This window comes from Xiphophorus couchianus, chromosome 17 (genome assembly GCF_001444195.1).
Source record: "Xiphophorus couchianus chromosome 17, X_couchianus-1.0, whole genome shotgun sequence".
Classification (NCBI taxonomy): domain Eukaryota; kingdom Metazoa; phylum Chordata; class Actinopteri; order Cyprinodontiformes; family Poeciliidae; genus Xiphophorus; species Xiphophorus couchianus.
The window spans coordinates 7,598,907-7,618,696 of NC_040244.1; the positions used below are offsets into that span (position 1 = coordinate 7,598,907).

A 19,790-nucleotide genomic window follows, 5' to 3' on the forward strand; every position below is an offset into this window, starting at 1 on the left:
CATTTATCTACTGTACTAACAGAGGACACACCGAACTGGATTTGTATTCAAAAGAACTTACTTCTGCTTACAGAAAAACATATCTTATTTTGTTCTCACAACTGTTTTTGAAGCTATAGCCATGTTGGGTGAAACTGCAACAGAAAATAACCTTTTTATTAGAATTTAAAAGTTATATTATTCATTAATATATATATATATATATATATATAAAATTGTCAAAATAATAACCTTGACTTACAATTTGTTTTTTAGCTTTAGATCATGTTATAATGTTATTGCCTCATTAAAAACATACTTGGACTGTTGCCTTGATTCTTTCATGCATGTTTTGAGAAATTCTTTAATCTCCATGGCAACCATTCAGCTGTTCAAAACACCTGGGTGGACCTAGCCCCGCCTTCAAGGCGCAGCTCCTCCTCAGAACTGCAGTTTCCAAGCTAGCAAGCTTCCGACCCACAGAGCAGCCATTCCCTGGAACCCCCCGCTCAGCTCCTTCAGACTAGCCCAGCAGCATTTAGCAAACATCTAGTGGAACATCCGCATCTACTGAACTCATAGAGAAGCTATGTTGTGACAACTTCCTGAAGGTGGAGTTTTGGTAAGAGCAGGAGTTTTGTTTTTTAAAGAGACAGAGGCCCAATTTTAAGGCGTTAAATTACAAACTCAAAATTCTTTTCCGTCATATTTGATATATAGCATTTTTTGTAACTAAGGCTAATATTGATTGTGCAGTAAAATGAAAATGCCTGGAAAATAAACAGTGCTGCCCCTTTAAGAGACTGATAAACTCTTGATAAATCTTAGACTTTAAAAAGTTAGACAACATTTTAAGGGTTCGTTGCTGAGCTACAAGATTTCTGTTTAATCTGTGGCTCTATTTCAGCATTAGTGTAGCATCACTGTGATTGTTTTTGTTGTTCTTACTTTATTAACCATTAGTGAGTAGATCTTAATTTGATTTAAGATAGATTTAATTATTGATTACACTAACTCTTCTTTTAATCTCAAGGAAAATTAGGTTTGATTAGCTTGGCTCCTCTTTCTGCTGTGTTTAGAAGTGATAAAAATAACTTAATGGTAAGGTAAAATATTTGTCTCTGATTTAAATAGACAATAAGAGTAATTGGTTTATAATTTAGCATAGGTTGCTCACTCTGTGAGCGTTACATTAGCAATGAATTACACAGTCCACTGGAGACGGACTGAATCTGGCAAAGAGGAATCTTTGCTGGCAGGACAAATAAGAGAGTCAGTCAGGTGAGATTCACACTGTTTAACAAGGCTGTCTGTTTGAACAAACTGAGCTTTCAGCTACAATCACCAGGCAGCAGTGAAAAAAACAATGTGGTGCTGCCCTCCAGTGGACATTCCCAGCCACTTCACAGCGGCCGTCCAAACTGAAGCTCAGATTGAAGCACAACTTTAGAAACTGTTGGCCACATTTGTGCAGAACTGCTTAAACTCACTATATGTAAACAATAAATCAACTATGTTTTAATGTAAACATCACAATAGTACTGAAAAAGATCTAATAATGATGACTGATCAATAATCAAGCAGATCAAGAAAAAGAAAGTCCTGTCTCCTCTGCTGACATTTTGTATGCAAAGTAAATAATACAGTCAAGTGCGACTAATGCCATCTGCAAGGCTGTTTGTTGAAACAGAGATTTAGCAGAGGTAAAGTGAAGAGGGGAAATATGATGCTGCCCTCTAGTGGTCATTGAATGCTTACATGTGTTTGCCCAGGAGCCAGTAAATAGTGGCTGCATAAAATTGACTTATAAAAGTAAAAACACTGAAAATAAATTTGGTTTTTATTGCTCCAGCATAATCATACAAAAAAAGAAGAAGAAAAATCCAAATTTACATTTATTTAAATAACTCATACTTACTACTATTTACACACCTAATAACTATAACGTATCAATTTTACTTAAATAATTTTTGTGATTTAGACTTCAAGACGTCCTCAGACTTTCGAGAAAATAGCAATTGGACACTCTTCAAAATGGGAAAGACATGAGCACATGACTGATGAATGGACTCAACAAAATGCTGCTGGGATTTTAACTTAATGCTCATTGTTAGCTACAGTGGAGGTTCTGTGATGCTGTGGGCTAGTTTCTTGTTAAATGGGCGATTGCAACGTGGATTTACAACTGGCAAAAAAAACATTTGATCAATTATGTGTCTACTTTCTCTCTAAAACACACAATGCAGATGCATTATGGGGAAAGATAGGTCAGCTCTCTGTCTTACTTAAGCAAAGATATGCCTTTAAGTTTTAATCGGTCGCCCAGTTATTATGTTTTACATAAAGAAAGCACAGAGGAGTTGCACAACCAGCCATTATTTATGCTGAAAGATAGAAGGCAATAAAAACAGTGGAACCACGTGGATTGCAACAGCATTACAAGAATCAGAATCAGCATTATTGGCCGAGCATGTGCACACAAACACGGGACTTCATTTCTTCTCATCAGGCTCCAAAAACTCATGTGCAATCATTTCTCAATGGAAAATTTCCTGATAAGGATGGAGAGAAGATGGATTACCATAAAGCACATTTCACTTCATCATCACTCATAAGACGACTGAACCGCGGTCATCGTTAGGGGGTTTTGTCACAAGAGAATGAACATTTAATTATCCATTTAGTGGCTTTTTATTTTCCAGAGTCTGTTGTAAACTGAGGCAGGAGGCAAAAAAAAAAAAAAATAAAGGTCAAGAGATAGGATAAATAATGAACAAGATAAGTCTTATCATGCCTTGTAAAGTATTCATTATACAGGCAATCCTACCTGAGCTGTTGATATTTGCAGCTCCTCAAGAGTCACCATCACCCTCTTGACTGCTTCTTTGATTAATGCTCCGGTTTTCTGTCAATTTAGGTGGATGGACATGTCTTTGTAGGATTCTAGCTGTGCTATACTTTGACGTATTGTGCAATTAAAAAACAAAATGTCATTTATCCCAAATATCAGGACTGATCTCTGTAAGCAGTCAGTCTCACAATGAATCTGAAGGTGCCTCTGACCGAAGACCCTGAAGCTGCATTACAGTCTCATGTTTTACATGCTAATAGCTACACTCTCAGGAAGCAGAGATGATAATCCTTTTTATGTCTTTTGAGTTTAATATGGCTTCTTCTTGTAATAATATTTTATAAATAAGGGGTATTAAATTTCTTACCAAAATGGGAATGTTAACACTTCTGATAAACATCATTACAAGGCTCCACAAGCTTGGCTGCACATACAGCTCCGGAAAAATTAAGAGACCACCTAAATCAATCAGTTTATCTGATTTTACTTTTTATAGGTTAAAATGAACTTTGTTCTTTTATGCTATGTGCTACTGACAACATGTCTCTAAAATCCCAAGCACAAATTTAGTTTTTATTTGCAGAAAATGAGAAATGGTCAAAATAATGAAAAAGATGCAGTGCTTTCAGACCTCAAATAATGCAAACTAGTTCATATTCATTTAGAAACAACAATACTGGTGTTTTAACTCAGAAAGAGTTCAGAAATCAATGTTTGTTGGAATAACCAAGAAGTTCTCAATGGGGTTCAGTGCAGTGCTCTCATTTTTTTTCCCCAGAGCTGTATATTTCCAGCAGGTACAAAAATTAAATGTCAGCAATGAAGTCTTTGATTATCAGCAAAGTCGACAAGCTACTCTTCCCTTTTGAATCTTTCTACAAAGTCTGATACGGTTGTTATCACCTGGTCTGATACCTAGAGTGACCCTTGAACTCACCGAGCCATTAGATAGTGTAAATGAAGGGTTTTCCTGGGCCTCAGCCAGGGGGGTGTGTGCACCTTTACCTGGCCTCAGCGGCTCCATCAGCCTCTCCAATGGTATAGCCCTGCCTGTGCCGCTATCCTCCCGCTGCCTGGAACACAAACGCAGTCAAGCTGCAGCACACGCCACACACAGAGACAGGAGAACAGGCAGCCAAGAGAGAGGCACACATAGAGGAAGGAGGGAAACACACACCGCCATGGGCTGCTGTAACAGAAGGTGCGGGCTGATCGCCGGAGCCGTGGTTGGGGCACTGGTGGCCATCCTGGGAGGGATCCTCTTCCCCGTGGGAGACATCATCATTCAGGGGACTGTGGAGACGGTATGGAGTTCAGTTTCACCCTGACTTAGAGGGTAGGGAGTGACAGAGCGTGTCAGAGAGAGTGTGTGTGTGTGTGAGAGGGGGTGAGTGTGTGTGTGTGGAGATCAAGGTGAATCAGGAGAAAATAGAGATCAGGCGTATGCTATTTTGAAAGCTGCTTCAAACTGCAAAACAAGCCAAATATGACTGGAGTTTCCGCACAGCTGATCCATCTGAAGATCACCATCTGCGAGTGTTTCAGAGGAGCTTCTTCAGGCGACATCTATCCGATTCTCTTTAAAAGAGAGCATCCACCTTTTTCTTTTTAACGTGTCAGTGGAGATGCTGACCTGCTGGCAGTCTTGAGGCATGTTAAAAATAGCTTGTCTGTGTGTCTGCGGGGTGCAGGAAGCCGTCATTGAGCCAGGGACGACAGCGTACGAGAACTGGGTGGCTGCAGGGGCAAAGGTGTATCGGCAGTTCTGGCTCTTCGATGTGATGAATCCGCTGGAGGTTCTGGAATACGGCGCCACACCAGCAGTGGTAGAAAGAGGACCATATACCTACATGTGAGCTTTATTCATTACCTCCCTGTCTTTGAACAAATCTCTTCAGGAGGACTTGAAGAACTGTTTTCTGACTATTTGTACTTTTAGGACAAGATATCTCGCAAGAGACAACATCACGTTCCACCTCAATCACACAGTCACCTTCCTGCTGCCAAACGGTGCCATCTTTGAGCCGTCCATGTCAGTGGGAACAGAAGACGACAAAATCACCTCACTCAACCTGGCGGTGGCTGTAAGTATGTTTGTTATTCCTAATTTTATGCAGCTCTGCCACGAATATGCAATGCCTCTTTGATTTTGGAGTCTGTCAGAAGAAACGCCAAAGCAAGCTGTGTCGACTTGCGGCGGGCTGCTTTGGTCTGCAAACACTCGTTTTAGAGGTGATTTCTGGCTTTTATGACATCTGACAGTGTGTGTACAAAGAGTTTTGAAAAAGCAACTATCTTCTTGGTGTGTGTTGAAAAGGCTGGAAGCATCCAAGGAAAAATAACAAGCTTAATCACAGAAATTGTGTCATTTTTTTAAAATATAATTCTGATGGTTAATTCTGATATACGGAAGAGGATTAGGGCCATTGACGTTAAAAATCTCACTTTTTTTGGGACTTTGGAGCATAGAAGATTAAAGTTTTTTTGTTTTTCAGTGGCACTATTTGTGTTTCGCAGAACTATTTGGGTGCAACAATATATAGTTGAGACAAAAAGACAAGTAGGACCATTAGGCAAGATGTTTAAATCAATTGGAAACGCAACAAACGTTGCCAAGAGGATTCAAGTTTATCTTGTTGCTATGCAAACTGCTTCCTTTCAAGAAGCACATATGAAGCATGTTCCATTCTGATCTTTGAAATATAAGGATTTTTTTGAAGGGTCAGTCGGTGTCTACCAGAACAGAAATGGTATCAGTGGTCCAAACATTTTGGGTCAAAATTACGAGCCGCACTTTGAACACAGAACTATTGAAAGCATGGATACCAGTAAGTGTGCAGATGTTCTAATAACTGTGTATTTTGTATCATGAGCAAACAAAACTTTAAAGCTTTAATATGTAGTAATAATTGTGTTTCTGAGAGTACAAGGTTCAACGTTTCCATTTTATGACTGTTTAGACGGTTAAGTAATATATGGACAAAATGGGGGCTGTATACTTTAATTAACAAACCTGACTGAGGCACCATAGCTGTCAGTCAAAACCGCAGAATAACTAATCGTACAACAAGCCCTGCTAGTTATTGGTTGGCTTATTTTATACAAATAGTATTGAATTCTTAGTTTTGCAAGACAAACATGCTGAGGATCAGTCGCTGACTCAATAACAGAAGGTGTTTACAACTGCGGGAGGATCGATTTTGATCCTTCATCTTCACCAGCTGCTTTTATTGACGACAACTTCAGCAGAACAGACGAGGGTTGGACTAAATTATTAATCTAAAAGCGAATTTGAACCCTTGTTATCCATCTGCTCTTTGATCTATTGCATCTCACAGAGTGGACCTTGTTACGCTTTATTCAGCTCACCTCACCTTCTTTTTCCCCACAATTAAGCTCCCTGCAAGAAAGGCTTTCTGGCTAATTTTCCTATCTGTTCTGGTTTTGTCCAAAATGAAAAAAAAAACAACAACCCCAAAACAAAACAAACAAAAACAAACCTAAGCTGGTTTTAATCCCATCCAAAAATAGTTTAACTAGATATTCTGCTCTGTTTTTAGTGGTGAATTGGTCCTCCAATAGAGCATTGAATTGCTTGCATGTACATTTTAATGAATCAGAGGTCGTAGTTGAACAATGCAGTCAATTTTTGTTTTTATTGACAGAGCGTGCCCCTTTTTCAAATTTTAATAAGCCTCAAATAATAAACAGGAGTCTCTGCTTGTTCCCTTCAAGCATCAGAGTCATAAAAGGAGATTATTTTCAGATTTATCTCTCAGGGGAACAAATACCTCTGTGTGCACAACAGCTCTGGATCAAAATGTGTATATTTGTGAGACGTATCGCCTTGTATAACAAGATGTGTTTCTATGAACTGCTTTTCCAAATTGGGGTCATTTTGTTTGTTTTTCAGGGAGCTTATTCAGCGATTCCAACAGAGTTGCATTCAATCGTGGAGACGCTGATAAAGACCACCAACTCTTCCTTATTTCAGCGCCGCACAGTCAAAGAGCTGCTTTTTGGATACACAGATCCCATACTGAGAGGAGATGTGGGCTTCTTCTTAGATGTGAGTAAAGATCTAGAAAATAAGAAAAAAAAAATGCAAAGCTACTGTTAGTTTCCAAACAACTTTCCCTAAAAACTTGTACTTTCCTTTGATGTCAAACTGGCTGATTCGCTGCTGGAAATCAAGTTATTTTCCTGAAACTGACCAAGTTCTTCCTAGAAAGTAACAGGCAAGTTCAGAGAACATTTGGTGAAAAAATACCTGGCAATTTCCACAAAAATAACTTGGTCAGTTCAAATAAAATTTCACTGAGTGTTCCTGACAAATTCTGGAAAGTGCATTGTAAGTTCAGGGAAAGTCATCGGCAAGTTCTTGAAAAGATGTGACAACTACATTCTGAGATAACAATGTTGATTTCTTAAAAATTGGTCGCTAAGATTTAAGCGAAGAACATGTTAGCTTTCGCAAAGTATCTAATGAATTTCAGCAAATAAACACGCAAGTTTCAATGAAGTTGTCAGAAATAACTTGTAGGTTCTGGAAAGCAATTTTCCAGGTTCTTGGCACTGCAGGCTAAATTATTTATTGCAGACAAAATACTAATGGATTTTTCCCCCCCTTCTCCTAGTACAATCAAACATACGATGGCCCCTATGATGTCTTCACTGGGAAAGATGACATCTCAAAAGTGGGAAAGATCGACATGTGGAAAGGAAGCAGGTCAGTCTATTTAATTTAAGGTTACCATCTCCTGAAATGTCCAGTGTAAAATTGCTCAAAAGTGTGCAAGCCAAAGTGATGCCACATACTTTACACCAGTGGCATTCCTGCAACCTTTCGTTCTTGTCCTACACGGTTGAATGAAATGGCAAAGCTGCCTCGCTAGCATGCAGTCAAGCTCTACAGAGCTCTGCTAATGAGCTAATACTGGAGCCAGGTGTGCTGAAGCCAAATAAAAGGTGCATTACATCTGTTGAGCTGCTGAGGGCTGGAGTTTGAGACCAAATTCTGCATAGGAAGTCTAATAATTAGGTCAGAATAGCTGGATTTATATTACCAATATGCGCAAAACTTTTGTCGATATTCTGTTAATGTGGAAAAAAAAAACAACAACAATAACGCAGTTGCAGTGTTTTAATTAAATACAAATCGTAACTAAAATCAAACGTGAATAAGTTTGTTCACACGATAAGTAATTCCAAAACATCTCGCACCATTATCCTTCAACTACTTAGGGTTGTCTTCTTCGTGGTTTGCGTCAATGTCAACATCCGGCTGTTGGTCATGTGACTTGTGGGAAGCGGAAAAGGTGTTGACGCTGCAGTATTGCCAAACATTGCCAAAAGAAACACCACATTGTAGTACTTTTTAAAAAATACATATATATAAAAACAAGTTTTTTTTAATGTAATTTTTTGTTTCCATTGAGCAAATGTATTTTCTAAATGTTCAATTGCGCAATCCTGTTGTCAACGGAGGCAACTACAGACATCCAGATCAGTATATTTTTAGATTTGAGTTGATCGTAGCCCTATTTTATCCCATTAAAGACATTTGATAGTTGAAGTTTCCTGATTTTCGAACAAACAACATAGGTGTATGTTATTGTTAGGTAAATTGTGTCAAACCTGACGGTTATAAAAATAGTTTACATAAGCTTATATTACAAAAATAAGTAAAAATGTACAATTTATATATTTGTTTTGTGCCATAGGAGTTTAGGTTTCTGGAATGATGAATACTGTGACAAGCTTAATGGGACAGGTATGTTACATCAGTCAAAACAAAAACTAGACTTCATGTTGCATCTCTATGACCAAATTTTCTTTCTGCTCTTTCTTAGATGCTTCCTCCTTCCCTCCCTTTGTGAACAAGAAGGAACCGCTCTTTTTCTTCTCCTCGGACATCTGCAGGTGATTAGTGTCTTGCTGTAGCTGGAGCCACTCATCCAATCTGTTATGTTGGCATTCAGGCTGAACTTGTACATTTTCCTCTCACACAAATCAACTAGGTCAGAACTTTTCAGAGAAGTTGTGTTTGAAATAGTTGTGGAATCTGGAACAGTCCCTCTGGTTCTTGTGACTTCAGGTCTGTGTCAGCCAGCTATGAGAGTACTATGAATCTGAAAGGAATCGATGTGTACCGATACTCACTTCACCCATCCACTCTGGCCTCCCCTTTGGACAATCCAGACAACAAATGTTTCTGCTCAAACATGAAGACCACCAAAAATTGCACATTGGCCGGCGTGCTGGACATCAGTACCTGTCAGCAAGGTTAGTTACTTTAGAAAATACCAAAAATCAGTCAATCCATCTCATTTCAATCTGACATTTAATATTTAGCTTTATGTTTCTGAACAGGGAGGCCTGTTTATATCTCGCTGCCCCACTTCCTGCATGGCAGTCCATCACTGCGGACGGATGTTATTGGCTTAAATCCCCATGAAGAGCACCACAAAACCTTTCTGGATGTTGAACCTGTACGAGGAAGTCACTGATCAACTTTTCTTGTTTTGTCTTTGGAAGATCCGTGGATAATTTTAAGATGAGATTGTTTTTGTTTTCCCACCAGACCACTGGGTTTACTCTGAACTTTGCCAAGAGAATTCAAGTGAACATGATGTACGGACCATCAAAAGTCATCACGTGAGTTGTTCCTTTATTTTCTTCAACAATTTTGGAAAAGGATTTAATTTTGTGTTTGGTATCTAGGAAGTTGGGGAAGTTTTTTTCTAATCCTCTTCTTTACAACACTCTGAGGCACTAGATGAGTTTGTGTACCAACCTTATCAGTATTGACATAATCATCCTAAAAACAATTTGCATTATGCTATATTTGCATCAAAAATATCCTGTTAGGACCCATCATTCTCAGAAATACAATGCATGAACAAGACTGCAGTCTGTAGGGCTCAGAGTATCAAGTTTATAAGGATAAAAGGAAATACTGAGGTACATTTTGGCTAGAAAGAAAATTGTCCCTTCCAAAAACCTCCAAATGGGATTTTCAGCAGATAATGGCACCACTTCAACTGACTCCTTTGAAAATTTCAACTTCACTCTTCACCTTATCGCCAAGGCTGACCTTGCCAATCAAAATAGGATGCTAATTTTAGTTGTGTTATTATCTGGTATCTCATTAAATTCCATATCTTATCACTATAAATCAGGTTTGGGTTGTACTCAAACTTGTAAACTGAGGGTTTTGATATTTGGCTAAGCCCTTCGTTGCCATACCGGATCAATGCCAACATTACAGTAGATGATGCTAAAGGACACTTGAACCCCTCCTGTTCATGCAAAGACTGACAGACGTAGAGAGACTAACTTGTCAAGTGGATGCTGTTGATGAAGGCTTTCAAACTCCAGTATCATTGTTCCCTCTTTAATTTCAAATCAGCTAGTCGGACATACTTCTTGTGTTGTAGCTAAGGTCAACCTTGACATAGGATAGTCCATGCTTGCCATTTTGGCTTGCCATGCCTAGTGCAGACTTCCTAAAGGTGAAAGCCAGTCTTTTGATCCTGTATAATTGGCGGCCAGCTCTTTAAGACGCATAGCCAAGCAAAAGATTTGTGCTTATGCTATCCTACTAAATAGAATCAACCTTTCTAAGAAAAACTACCCCCTGCGGAAGCCCAGTAATCTGTTTTGCCTGCAGTTTAGCAAGATGTTTCCAATGGGTGTAAAAAGAGTAAAGTTACGTTCACGATCGGTTCTTGAAGGTGTTAATGGAACCTACGTTAGCCAGGGCTCTAAATGTTCCGACATTCCTGGTTGACTCATGCTTCTCATTTGGGTTTTTCGTCCTCGTCCGGAAGTAATGATGGCCACTAAATCTAATCCAATGCAGTGACTGGTTTAAGGCTCGGTGCCTCTCTAATTTCCAACGCATCCAAGATTCAACAATACAAAATACCACCTAAGTAAACACAAAGTTTTCCAAAAATATTCTCATCTTTTACAAAGTGTTCACCCAGAACACGATTCCCACAAGAATCACAACTGTTGTCCTCCTGGCAGTTTCAAGGCGTGCCTCTGCACCTTGTCCTTGTACATTGCTGTGAGAGAACATTTATCTCTTTCTCTCCGCCTGCTGTTTGTTGGATCAGGTCACAGCGAGACAGTGCCAGGACGGCTGCAATCTGACTTGGAGAGAGTGCAAAATTGCTTGCACTTTCCAAACAGGATGCATGTGTTTGCTTCGTGAATCAGATGGGAAATGATGGGGAAAATGTAATGCTAAAAGCAGGAACGGGGCATTTAGAGTGAGGCAGGTTCAGAAGGTTTTACACGTTAGGAGATAAGAGTTGCTGCAGCAGCAAAATTGAGTGCAATGAACGTCTTGAGTTTCTTTTAAACAGCAAAAATGTATACAGGCACTCTTAAAAATGATACTCTGGACATGAATCGATGAGCTTTTTCTTTGCAGAGTGCTCAAGAAAGTAAAGGACTACACCATATTCCCTCTTGTTTGGCTAAATGAGGTAAAGGAAATTTGCACAACATACTTTGAAGTTTGTGGCTGTAACTTGGCAAATCTGAAGGTGATGTGAATCAGCAATCATCTTCCTTTCTGTTTTTGGACAGACAGCAACACTGGATGATGAAACAGCCGAGATGTTCAAGAAGGAGCTCATATCTCGTATCCAGATGTTGGAGATCATACAGCAGGTGCTCCTGGGTGTCGGTATTGGCGTCTTCATCCTGTGTCTTCTTGGTTACTGTATTGTGCGGAGGAGCCATAACAAAAATGAGTTTGCGTAGTAAATCGCAGGTTAACCAGTTTGTTGCGCATATAACCACAGTGCATTCAAACCGCCAGGCGACATCAACCCTTTTTGATATAGACTTGTAATTTTTTGCAGTCTCTGTCTTATTTATAAAGTCAGATCTCCTTTTATTTGAAAAAGGGAGGAATACTGTGATTTTTTTAACCGCTCAGGAGAGCTGAATTTCTTTGCCAATTCTTGTTTTGATTTCAAACACTGTAACACGAACTGAATCAGGGATTTCCTGAGGGAGAAACAGAAACTTCCCTCAGCTGTCAGGTAAACCCTTTATGTCTCCAGGCAGAGAAATGGGTTTATTTGACACCCTATGACTGAAAGGTAGAAGCGCAAATGTGCATATACTTTGCTAGGGTCGTGTGTTCAAAATGAATAAAAGTCAGAAAAAGAGTTTTCATGACTTGTCTTGTGTTTTATTTAATGCAGTCGTGACTATAATTGGTAAGGGCTGATAAAGATCATGAGATCATTAGTTGGTTTTATTGATTTGAAATGACCTTTAGTCAGTTGTTGGCCTGAAATTCAAAATATACACTAATAATACGTCACGTTGAGGTTGCATGTTTTGCTGCATGTATTTTAGAGTAATAGGCAATGCCTTACTTATTTTGATTAAGACCAAACAGAAGTTATGATATGGGGAAATTTTTCTGCCATAATTCGAGAGCACACAAGACACATTTTCAGTCTTGGAAAATGCTCTCGGATTATGGCAGAAAAATTCCCCCATACCTGTGTGGCTACTATCGATTGTAGCAAATGGAGAAACAACGACCTCAGCTTTCTGCTCCGTGTTACACTAAATATCCGCCAGCAGTGCGCTACTGACCTTAGGAAGGAGTCCTAAGGTCCTAATGTCAGTATATATATATGTATTTTATATATATAACAGAAAACATATACCTCTAACAGAAAATGTATATATCTATAAACCTATCCATCATGGATAGGTAGATAGGTTGCCATAGGCACACCCACTAGAAGGAAACAAACGCACCCAGTATCACGCTTTCATTCTATTGGCTGAGAGGTTGCCAGGCAACTGTACTTTTCAGTTCCAAGCAGGTGGTTCAGCCAATCAGTGCCAAGGAAAATAAATGACACTCCTACATTGGCAGCTAGTTGCCTGTCAAGCAGTATTGGACCAATTTTAGTTTCCCAAACTACACTTTCTTTTGAATATTTTCAGATTTATTTTAGTTACATTTGGAGTTACATTTCAAAGAAACATTTGTGATTACTGAGCCTCAAATAGGCCGTGGTCCAGTGTCTGAAAAATACAGCTGAAACAAAGTAATGACTTACAAAGTCTGAGTTTCCTGCAGTGACTTATAGTGAATAATAAGGATGATTTTGTTTGTTTTGTGCTCTGACGTCTTCAGTAGAGATGCAGGTCTAAAACGATTGATTTCTAGAAGAAATTGCAAAATAACTCAATTTATTATTCGTTTTTTCACTGACAAATCAGTTTCTTGAAACCAGAACCTCTCAAGCTGTTTTTAAGACATTACATCGAAAGAGGCATTCATGCATGTTTAGAAAATTAATAATTAATTTTGCTTAGGTGATGGATGGAAGGTGTCTTTGTAATCTACATTTTAAGCTAATATAAGTGACTAGCTGTTTGGGTTTCTATAAAGCTGAGCTTCACTTGAACAGATTTATTCAGGCTACGACATTAATAAATAGAAATACATAGAATTTATGACAATAAAATTACGCAGAGTTGAAATGAAAAGTCTGACATGTAAAGCAATGAGGGAACATGCATGCTCCTTTAAAATCTTTTGAAATCGCAGATGCGGTCATAGCTGGTAAATAACACCAAAGTTATGTACAAAAAACAAACAATTTTGACCAAACTTGGCAAGAATATTAATTTAAAACATTAAAGAAACATAAAATACTTTGTACAAAAGCAATATTTTCTATCTACACCATCTATAGGTTGAAAAAAAATAACAAAACTATTCACAAATGCAAAATGTCTAACTCAGACTACCTCACTATGTCTGAAAAAAGGGATTTCCACATTACTGAAGACTGGAAAAATGTGCTGAGTGACACGGCCTTAATCCCTCACCTCCAAGCTGTTCACTGAAACGTCAGTTTGTTTTTTTAAACTGAACCCAGACACAGATCAACAGACCATCAGATTACAGCTGGAACGTTTCTTTAAGACAGAAATATGGAAGAAATGAAGAGATATGCAGCTTCATAACCGTGGCGAACCAGACAGGAGGCACAAAACACAAAAAATAGACCAGAAAATTCAGCAAAACAAATAATAAAAATTAAAAGAATCGATTTGTTGCACAGATTATACATTTGCTGTTTTTGGTGAGACAGATTTTCTAATTGTTTTTTTGTTCCTTAAGGTCACTTTACATGATATTTTTACTAGTGTTATATCCAAAGATTTGAGGCGCTATGAAGTGCAACAAACATTCATCTGGGTAAAAAGCTGTTAATAAATGCATTTATTATGCAAAATCATTATTTGTAACTGAAAAATGTACAAAAAATTTTGCGTTGGGCGATATGTGTTTTAAGGTTTATCACAATATTTTGTGATTGCGATAAAAGTAACGATAAGATCTGTTTCTTCCCTTTTTTATGGTTATTTTAGCAGTAATCATAAATACTGCTCTTGAAAAATTGGATATTTAAATTTTTTTGCCATTTATTGATGTTCTCAAAAAAACTAACTAAAAAACTAACTAATTTCTACTAATTTTTTTTAAAACAAAATTAGTAGAAATGTATCATGAAAAACACCAAATTAGAAATTGTTTTTATTGTAGTTAATGAAATCGGCAGCAGTTATTTGGAAATAAATTTCACTGAAGGTTTATTTCAACTTTAAACTTTACTTTTTAAAGCAATGTTACACTCTCCAAAATACCTTTAAAACCTTAAAGCTATCCACAGTGGAGCAGAGTTTAAATATAAAGGAATAGAAATGTTAGTGGGATGAAAACTAAACTGATGGTGAATTATTATTGTGTGGAGAAGAACCTGATACCTACAGTTCAGTACAGTGGAGGATCTGTAATGCTGTGGGCTCGTTTCTCTTCCAGAAATCCTGGAAACCTTGTTAGAGTGAACGGATTTTGCTGCAGGTTTTCAGTGTGCTTATTTTGCTGCAATAAACAAGGAATTTTTTATAGATTTTTACCAGGAGAGAAAAAGCCAAAGAAGAGGCTGTAGATATTTATGATGCACCTGTTATAATACCTGTTTGTAAACTCAGGAGCAGAGAAATGAAAGCAAAGTGTGATCTCATACTTGGATATTTCTAATCCAAAAATGCATTCTTATCTCTTCTGAACCTTTTTCAATTACAATAGCAATAGATAAAGGTCCAGCTGTACTTAAGGGGAGTTATCCTCTGAGCGTAGAGTTTATCAGAGGAAGTCGCAGCACGTCCGCTTCCTATCGTGTTGTGACGATCAAAGCAAAACAAAAACCCGTGGTTGAAAAATCACAGCCATCTGGTCGCATTACCTCATGTGAGAACACTGGATTTTATGGGATTAAATCTCCCCGAACCAACCTTCTGGTTGTATTTTAACATCCGCAGCGGGTCTGGAGCCGCCTTGAAGGGCAGAGGATAGGAAGGAGGTGTGTGTGGCAGCTTCTGCTGCTGCTAGCTGCCATGCGTCACACCTCAGGGAGGTGATTGCGTCTGTTGCGGCTCTTCCTCCGGTCCAATAGGGGCCTCAGTTTGGCCAGGTCCCCCCTGAGTGGCCCAGGTGGCTGCTGCTGCTGCCTCTGCTGAAGCTTCTGGAAGTCCTTCCTCTCTTTGCAGTACTGCTGAACGGCCAGATTCTCGGCGGGGCTGAAGGCGGCCAGCAGGGCTTTGGGGTGCGCGGCGCGGGCCCAGGCCCAGGGCGCCTGCTGCTTGTCCGCCAGAACGCTCACCATGGCGTCGCTCAGCACGTGCAGGCGGATCTTGGCGACGGTGCGCTTGAAGCTGTTCTCGGTGGTCAGGCAGTAGTAGAGGCCGCGGTCGGACTGCTGGACGGAGCGGATCAGGAGGCCGTGCTCAGTGGAGAGGACCCGATCGTTCAGCTTCACCTGCAAACACAGAATCATGCAAAATTCACTTTTTGCACATTTTTGTGCTTCCGTTTTTGTCAATAAATCAATTAATTGCTGCAAAAATACCAAATATTACCAAGTACTTCTAATCTGGTTTGTAGTGTAAATATCTTATTACATTTGAAATAAGACAAAACTAAAGATTTAGAAGCTTTTTTAAGTAAATAATTCCTTAATATTGGTGAAAAAGTGCTTGTTCTATTGGCAGATTATTTCACTTACAACATGGGGAAATTGTCTTGTTATAAGTACATTCATCTGCCAATGCAACAAGTACTTTTTCACCAATATTAAGTAATTAGTAACTTAAAACAAGCTTCTATATCTTGCTGAAAAAATATTTTTAAATTAGTTTTGTCTTAATTCAAGTTTACTAAGATATTTAAAGTAGGAACTAGACAAAGAAACTTGGTGTGATTGTGTGTTTTGCAGTGTGCATAATAAATCAAAGCAATGATTTCATGTTCTTCTCTCTTTCCATCAAAACTGGTTGATAAAACTCTTCAGTCTGGTGTTTTGGTCTCGACTATTGCCTCTTTTTGAAAAACAACTTTGCTTACAGAGGCTAATTAATTCATTTTATTTGTTGTTTTCTTTATTTATTTTTAGATATTTAAAATGTCTTCTAGTTCCAGTGTTAAATGCTCACTAGAATTGAAAGTTTATTGAACTTCGAAAATTTGTTCTTGCTTTATTATGCCATTATTAACAAGATATTTGAAAATGGTCTTAAAACAACAATATTATCAATTATCGCAGTTACTTCTGGAACAGTTTATTGTCTAGGAATATATCTTATTGTTACAAATCTAGTCAAGCAATTGGAAAAAACCCCCCAAAAAACAAACAACACTTAGTTGTTCTGGCAATACCTTCACGTTTTTTGGTGTCTGGAAAAAGAGCTGTTTCAAAAACCTCCTGATTGTTAAGTCACACTGTGCCGGCATGTCAGCGGTTATTACGCTATTTCAGCAACTGCTGGAAAAAGACAAGTGTTTTGTAGTTGACTCACCATCCAGAAACCACTTGTTGCATTCTTGTTGGTTGTGCAGGAAGCTCCATTAATGCTTCTCAAAGATAAAATTGCATTTGATTGACTTTACATGAAGCTTGTAGTTTTAATTAAACACATTGTGATCCTTTTGGTTACTTATTGGTAATTTATTAGCAGTAAAAATGACATAAGAAGTGCTTCAGTATCACCTTTAAATTATTACACCTATCTAATAATCCTTATCCTTAGCCTTAATAATTCATTTTCTGTCACATATTCTGACAGTTCAACACTACATAATTCCTTCGTGATGCTTATGCATATTCATAGCACTACACTATCCTGTCATTTTAGTTTCAGTTCCTCAAGAAAAAAACTTAAACTTACTCTCCAACTAGGCTAATGAGGGTCTGATTTGCAAACTGATGCACAGATGCCCAGATGGACACTTGGGGATCAAAGTGGGGTACCATGTAGACGCTCTGCCTGGATGTGATGTTAAAGCAGAGATTTTTCATTCTGAAGGTCTGATCCATAAAAAGATGAGGAAAGAGGATTAACTAGAACAGCGGTCCCCAACCCTGGTCCTCAGGGCCCACTGCCCTGCATGTTTTAGGCGTTTCCCTGCTGCTGCACACCTGGGTTAAATGAATAGGTGATTAACCGACTTCTATAGCAATTGCAGGAATGCAAAGGAGGTAATGCAATCATATGAATCAGCTGTGCTGGAGTCCGGACTCATCAAAAACATGCCGGACAGCGGTCCCTGAGGACCAGGACTGGAGACCACTGAATTAGAACACATGAAACAGAAACCCTGAGTGATACTTTATGCTTTTTGACAACAGCCTGGAATATAAGTTGGTGATTTTGGAAACTGTTTTTAGAAGCAGTTTCTTCTAAAAACAGTTTCTACTGATTTAGATGCAGTATCTTTTAAAAACACAGTCTGCTTCTTTAAATCTACACCAGAAAACTAATAAACTAATAAATTATATGAATAATAGAATAATACAAAACCCAATACAGTTGGGTGTAAGTATTTTTCCTATAGAAATGCTTCTTAAATAAAAATAACTCAGATTATTATTACACAGAGACAGCATGGAAATAGAGATTATTTGAACATTCAAACAATTCCTACCAGATTTGCACCACAAATCTAGAACAAACCTCCAGAAAACTGCAAAACAGCTGAAACACTGACAAAAAACATAAATGTTTAGAGCTGATTTTTGAGCCATAATGAATAAAATATTACTATAAACATATTGGTGTGTTCTGATGGCACTTGACAAAATGTAAAGTTTATTGGTTTTCTCAATTCTTGACTATGTGATGTCTTCTGTATCTGTTGTGTTTATGATGTAAAGCACTTTGAGCCGCCTTGTTGCTGAATTGTGCTTTACAAACAAACTTCAGCGATTGATTGATTGATCTAAGGAGGGCCAAATATGTAATAGATACCACGTTATTGAATGAAATTGCGATGTGGTGTTATTAGCTTTGATGGAATCTAAAGATCAGACAGAGGATATTTAATCAGGCTCATCTTAAACAGCCATACAGGCGAACCATAACGCAGACTGTCGACTTCTTCAAATGTCAGACTGACCTCTTTCCTCCTGTCGTTGTCCCTCTGAATGATCCAGCGAATGGACGCCTGAGGAAACTTTGGAACGCACTCCAGGAAGGTGGTGTTGTTTTTCACGCCATACTGCACCATCTCTGCGGCGTTCCTGTAGGCTGATAAGCACACACACTCCGAGTCAGAAGAAGAAGAGAAGAGAAATCTGACTGGAGTCTCAAGAGTTGTTGACATGTAGCTCAGCTTAAACCCCCATCTAGACATTTGAGCACAACGTAATCCCTTCGAAGTTTCAAACCAACTCGGTTTCCCATCATGCCGTTCTGTTTCCATTTAAATGGCTCAATCAAAAAGCTGGAGTGGTGACAGAGTTGTGACTAATTGGTGATAACGCCCATATGGCTCATTCCCCAAACTCTTTATGGAAATGGGGGGAAACACCTGGGATCAGATTTCCTGCACCTGTTTATCAGGATGAATATATATTAGAGTGAGACATTGGTGCAGATTTTATTTTTATAAAAAGCATAACTGGCAAAAAACTATGGAGGAAATATTTTCTTTTGCGTTCCCTTGCAATAAATTAGAAAATGCAGCTTGGTCTATTTTTCATAAAGTCACAGTGACGATAAAATTTCATCAATCGAATCGAAATGCATTTCTTTTATGAAACTCTTTTGTGCAGAAAACTGGTTGAAAACCAATTTAATAGCTACATGTTTGTGTTTGTTTGGACTGTACATGAAAACCCTTTATTAACCCTTCAGACTAACCAAAACTGTCAGACAGCGTGAAATGCCTCATTATGTAGTGTTGTAATAAACCATCATTAAAACAGCCAAATGTAAAAAAAACTAATTTTTATCGTTTTGACTTGAACAGCTTCAGGTTAATACAGAGGATTCTGGTTATGAGTCTGAAAAGGAAACAACATGACCAAAAATTTAATTTTTAGCGAGCAATATTTCAATTTAAATGTGCATAAGATCTAAAACATGTTTGTTATTAGAAGTACAGAGATTAAGACAAACACAGTTTGTGATTGCTTATTACAGAATACGCCACTTTGTTACTTTACCATTTCTAAAAATAAGAATATTATTACATATAAAAACAGCAGAAAGCATTGCAATATATGTTCAGGGATTTTATTACACTTTGCCTTGATTTTTACAGTTTTTATTACGTTTTATTACATTTTGAAGTCCGATTTTGTTACATAATTTCTTATTATTTATTACCTTATTACATGGTGGATTACCCCATAAAAATATCTCAAAAATAATCCAACTAATTTGGATGTTTTCTTTCTGTTTTTCTTTTCTATCGACAAAATGTTTCTGTGATTTTAACATTTTAGATTAGGAATGGAAAGCCCATGTTTGAACTGTTTTGCTCCAGCATTTTGCACAAGTTTGTGGTGCGTTTAAACAAAAGAGAAACATGAAACAATTAAAATGAATTTTACAAACA

The 19,790-nt window shown here is 38.1% G+C and overlaps 2 protein-coding genes across 4 annotated transcripts in view; one reads left to right on the plus strand and one right to left on the minus strand.

The window, feature by feature from the left end:
* The first annotated feature begins 3,830 nt into the window (after positions 1-3,830).
* Positions 3,831-12,028, plus strand: cd36 (CD36 molecule (CD36 blood group)). The gene is made up of 12 exons (XM_028043684.1): positions 3,831-4,134; positions 4,522-4,682; positions 4,770-4,914; positions 6,744-6,899; positions 7,468-7,559; positions 8,554-8,603; positions 8,683-8,752; positions 8,928-9,115; positions 9,203-9,321; positions 9,414-9,487; positions 11,274-11,328; positions 11,432-12,028. The coding sequence occupies exons 1-12, from the start codon at positions 4,012-4,014 to the stop codon at positions 11,606-11,608; spliced, it is 1,410 nt and encodes a 469-aa protein (XP_027899485.1). The 5' UTR covers positions 3,831-4,011; the 3' UTR covers positions 11,609-12,028.
* Positions 12,029-13,052: 1,024 nt separating this feature from the next.
* The window catches only part of sema3c (sema domain, immunoglobulin domain (Ig), short basic domain, secreted, (semaphorin) 3C), a 70,149-nt gene continuing 63,411 nt past the window's right edge, over positions 13,053-19,790 (minus strand). For all 3 annotated transcript variants that reach the window (XM_028043683.1, XM_028043681.1, XM_028043682.1), the window contains 2 exons: positions 18,345-18,475; positions 13,053-15,711 (listed from right to left, as the gene is read on the minus strand). In XM_028043683.1, coding sequence (XP_027899484.1) covers positions 15,295-15,711; positions 18,345-18,475 — 548 coding nt within the window. In that variant the 3' untranslated portion in view covers positions 13,053-15,294. The remainder of the gene's footprint in view (positions 15,712-18,344; positions 18,476-19,790) is intronic.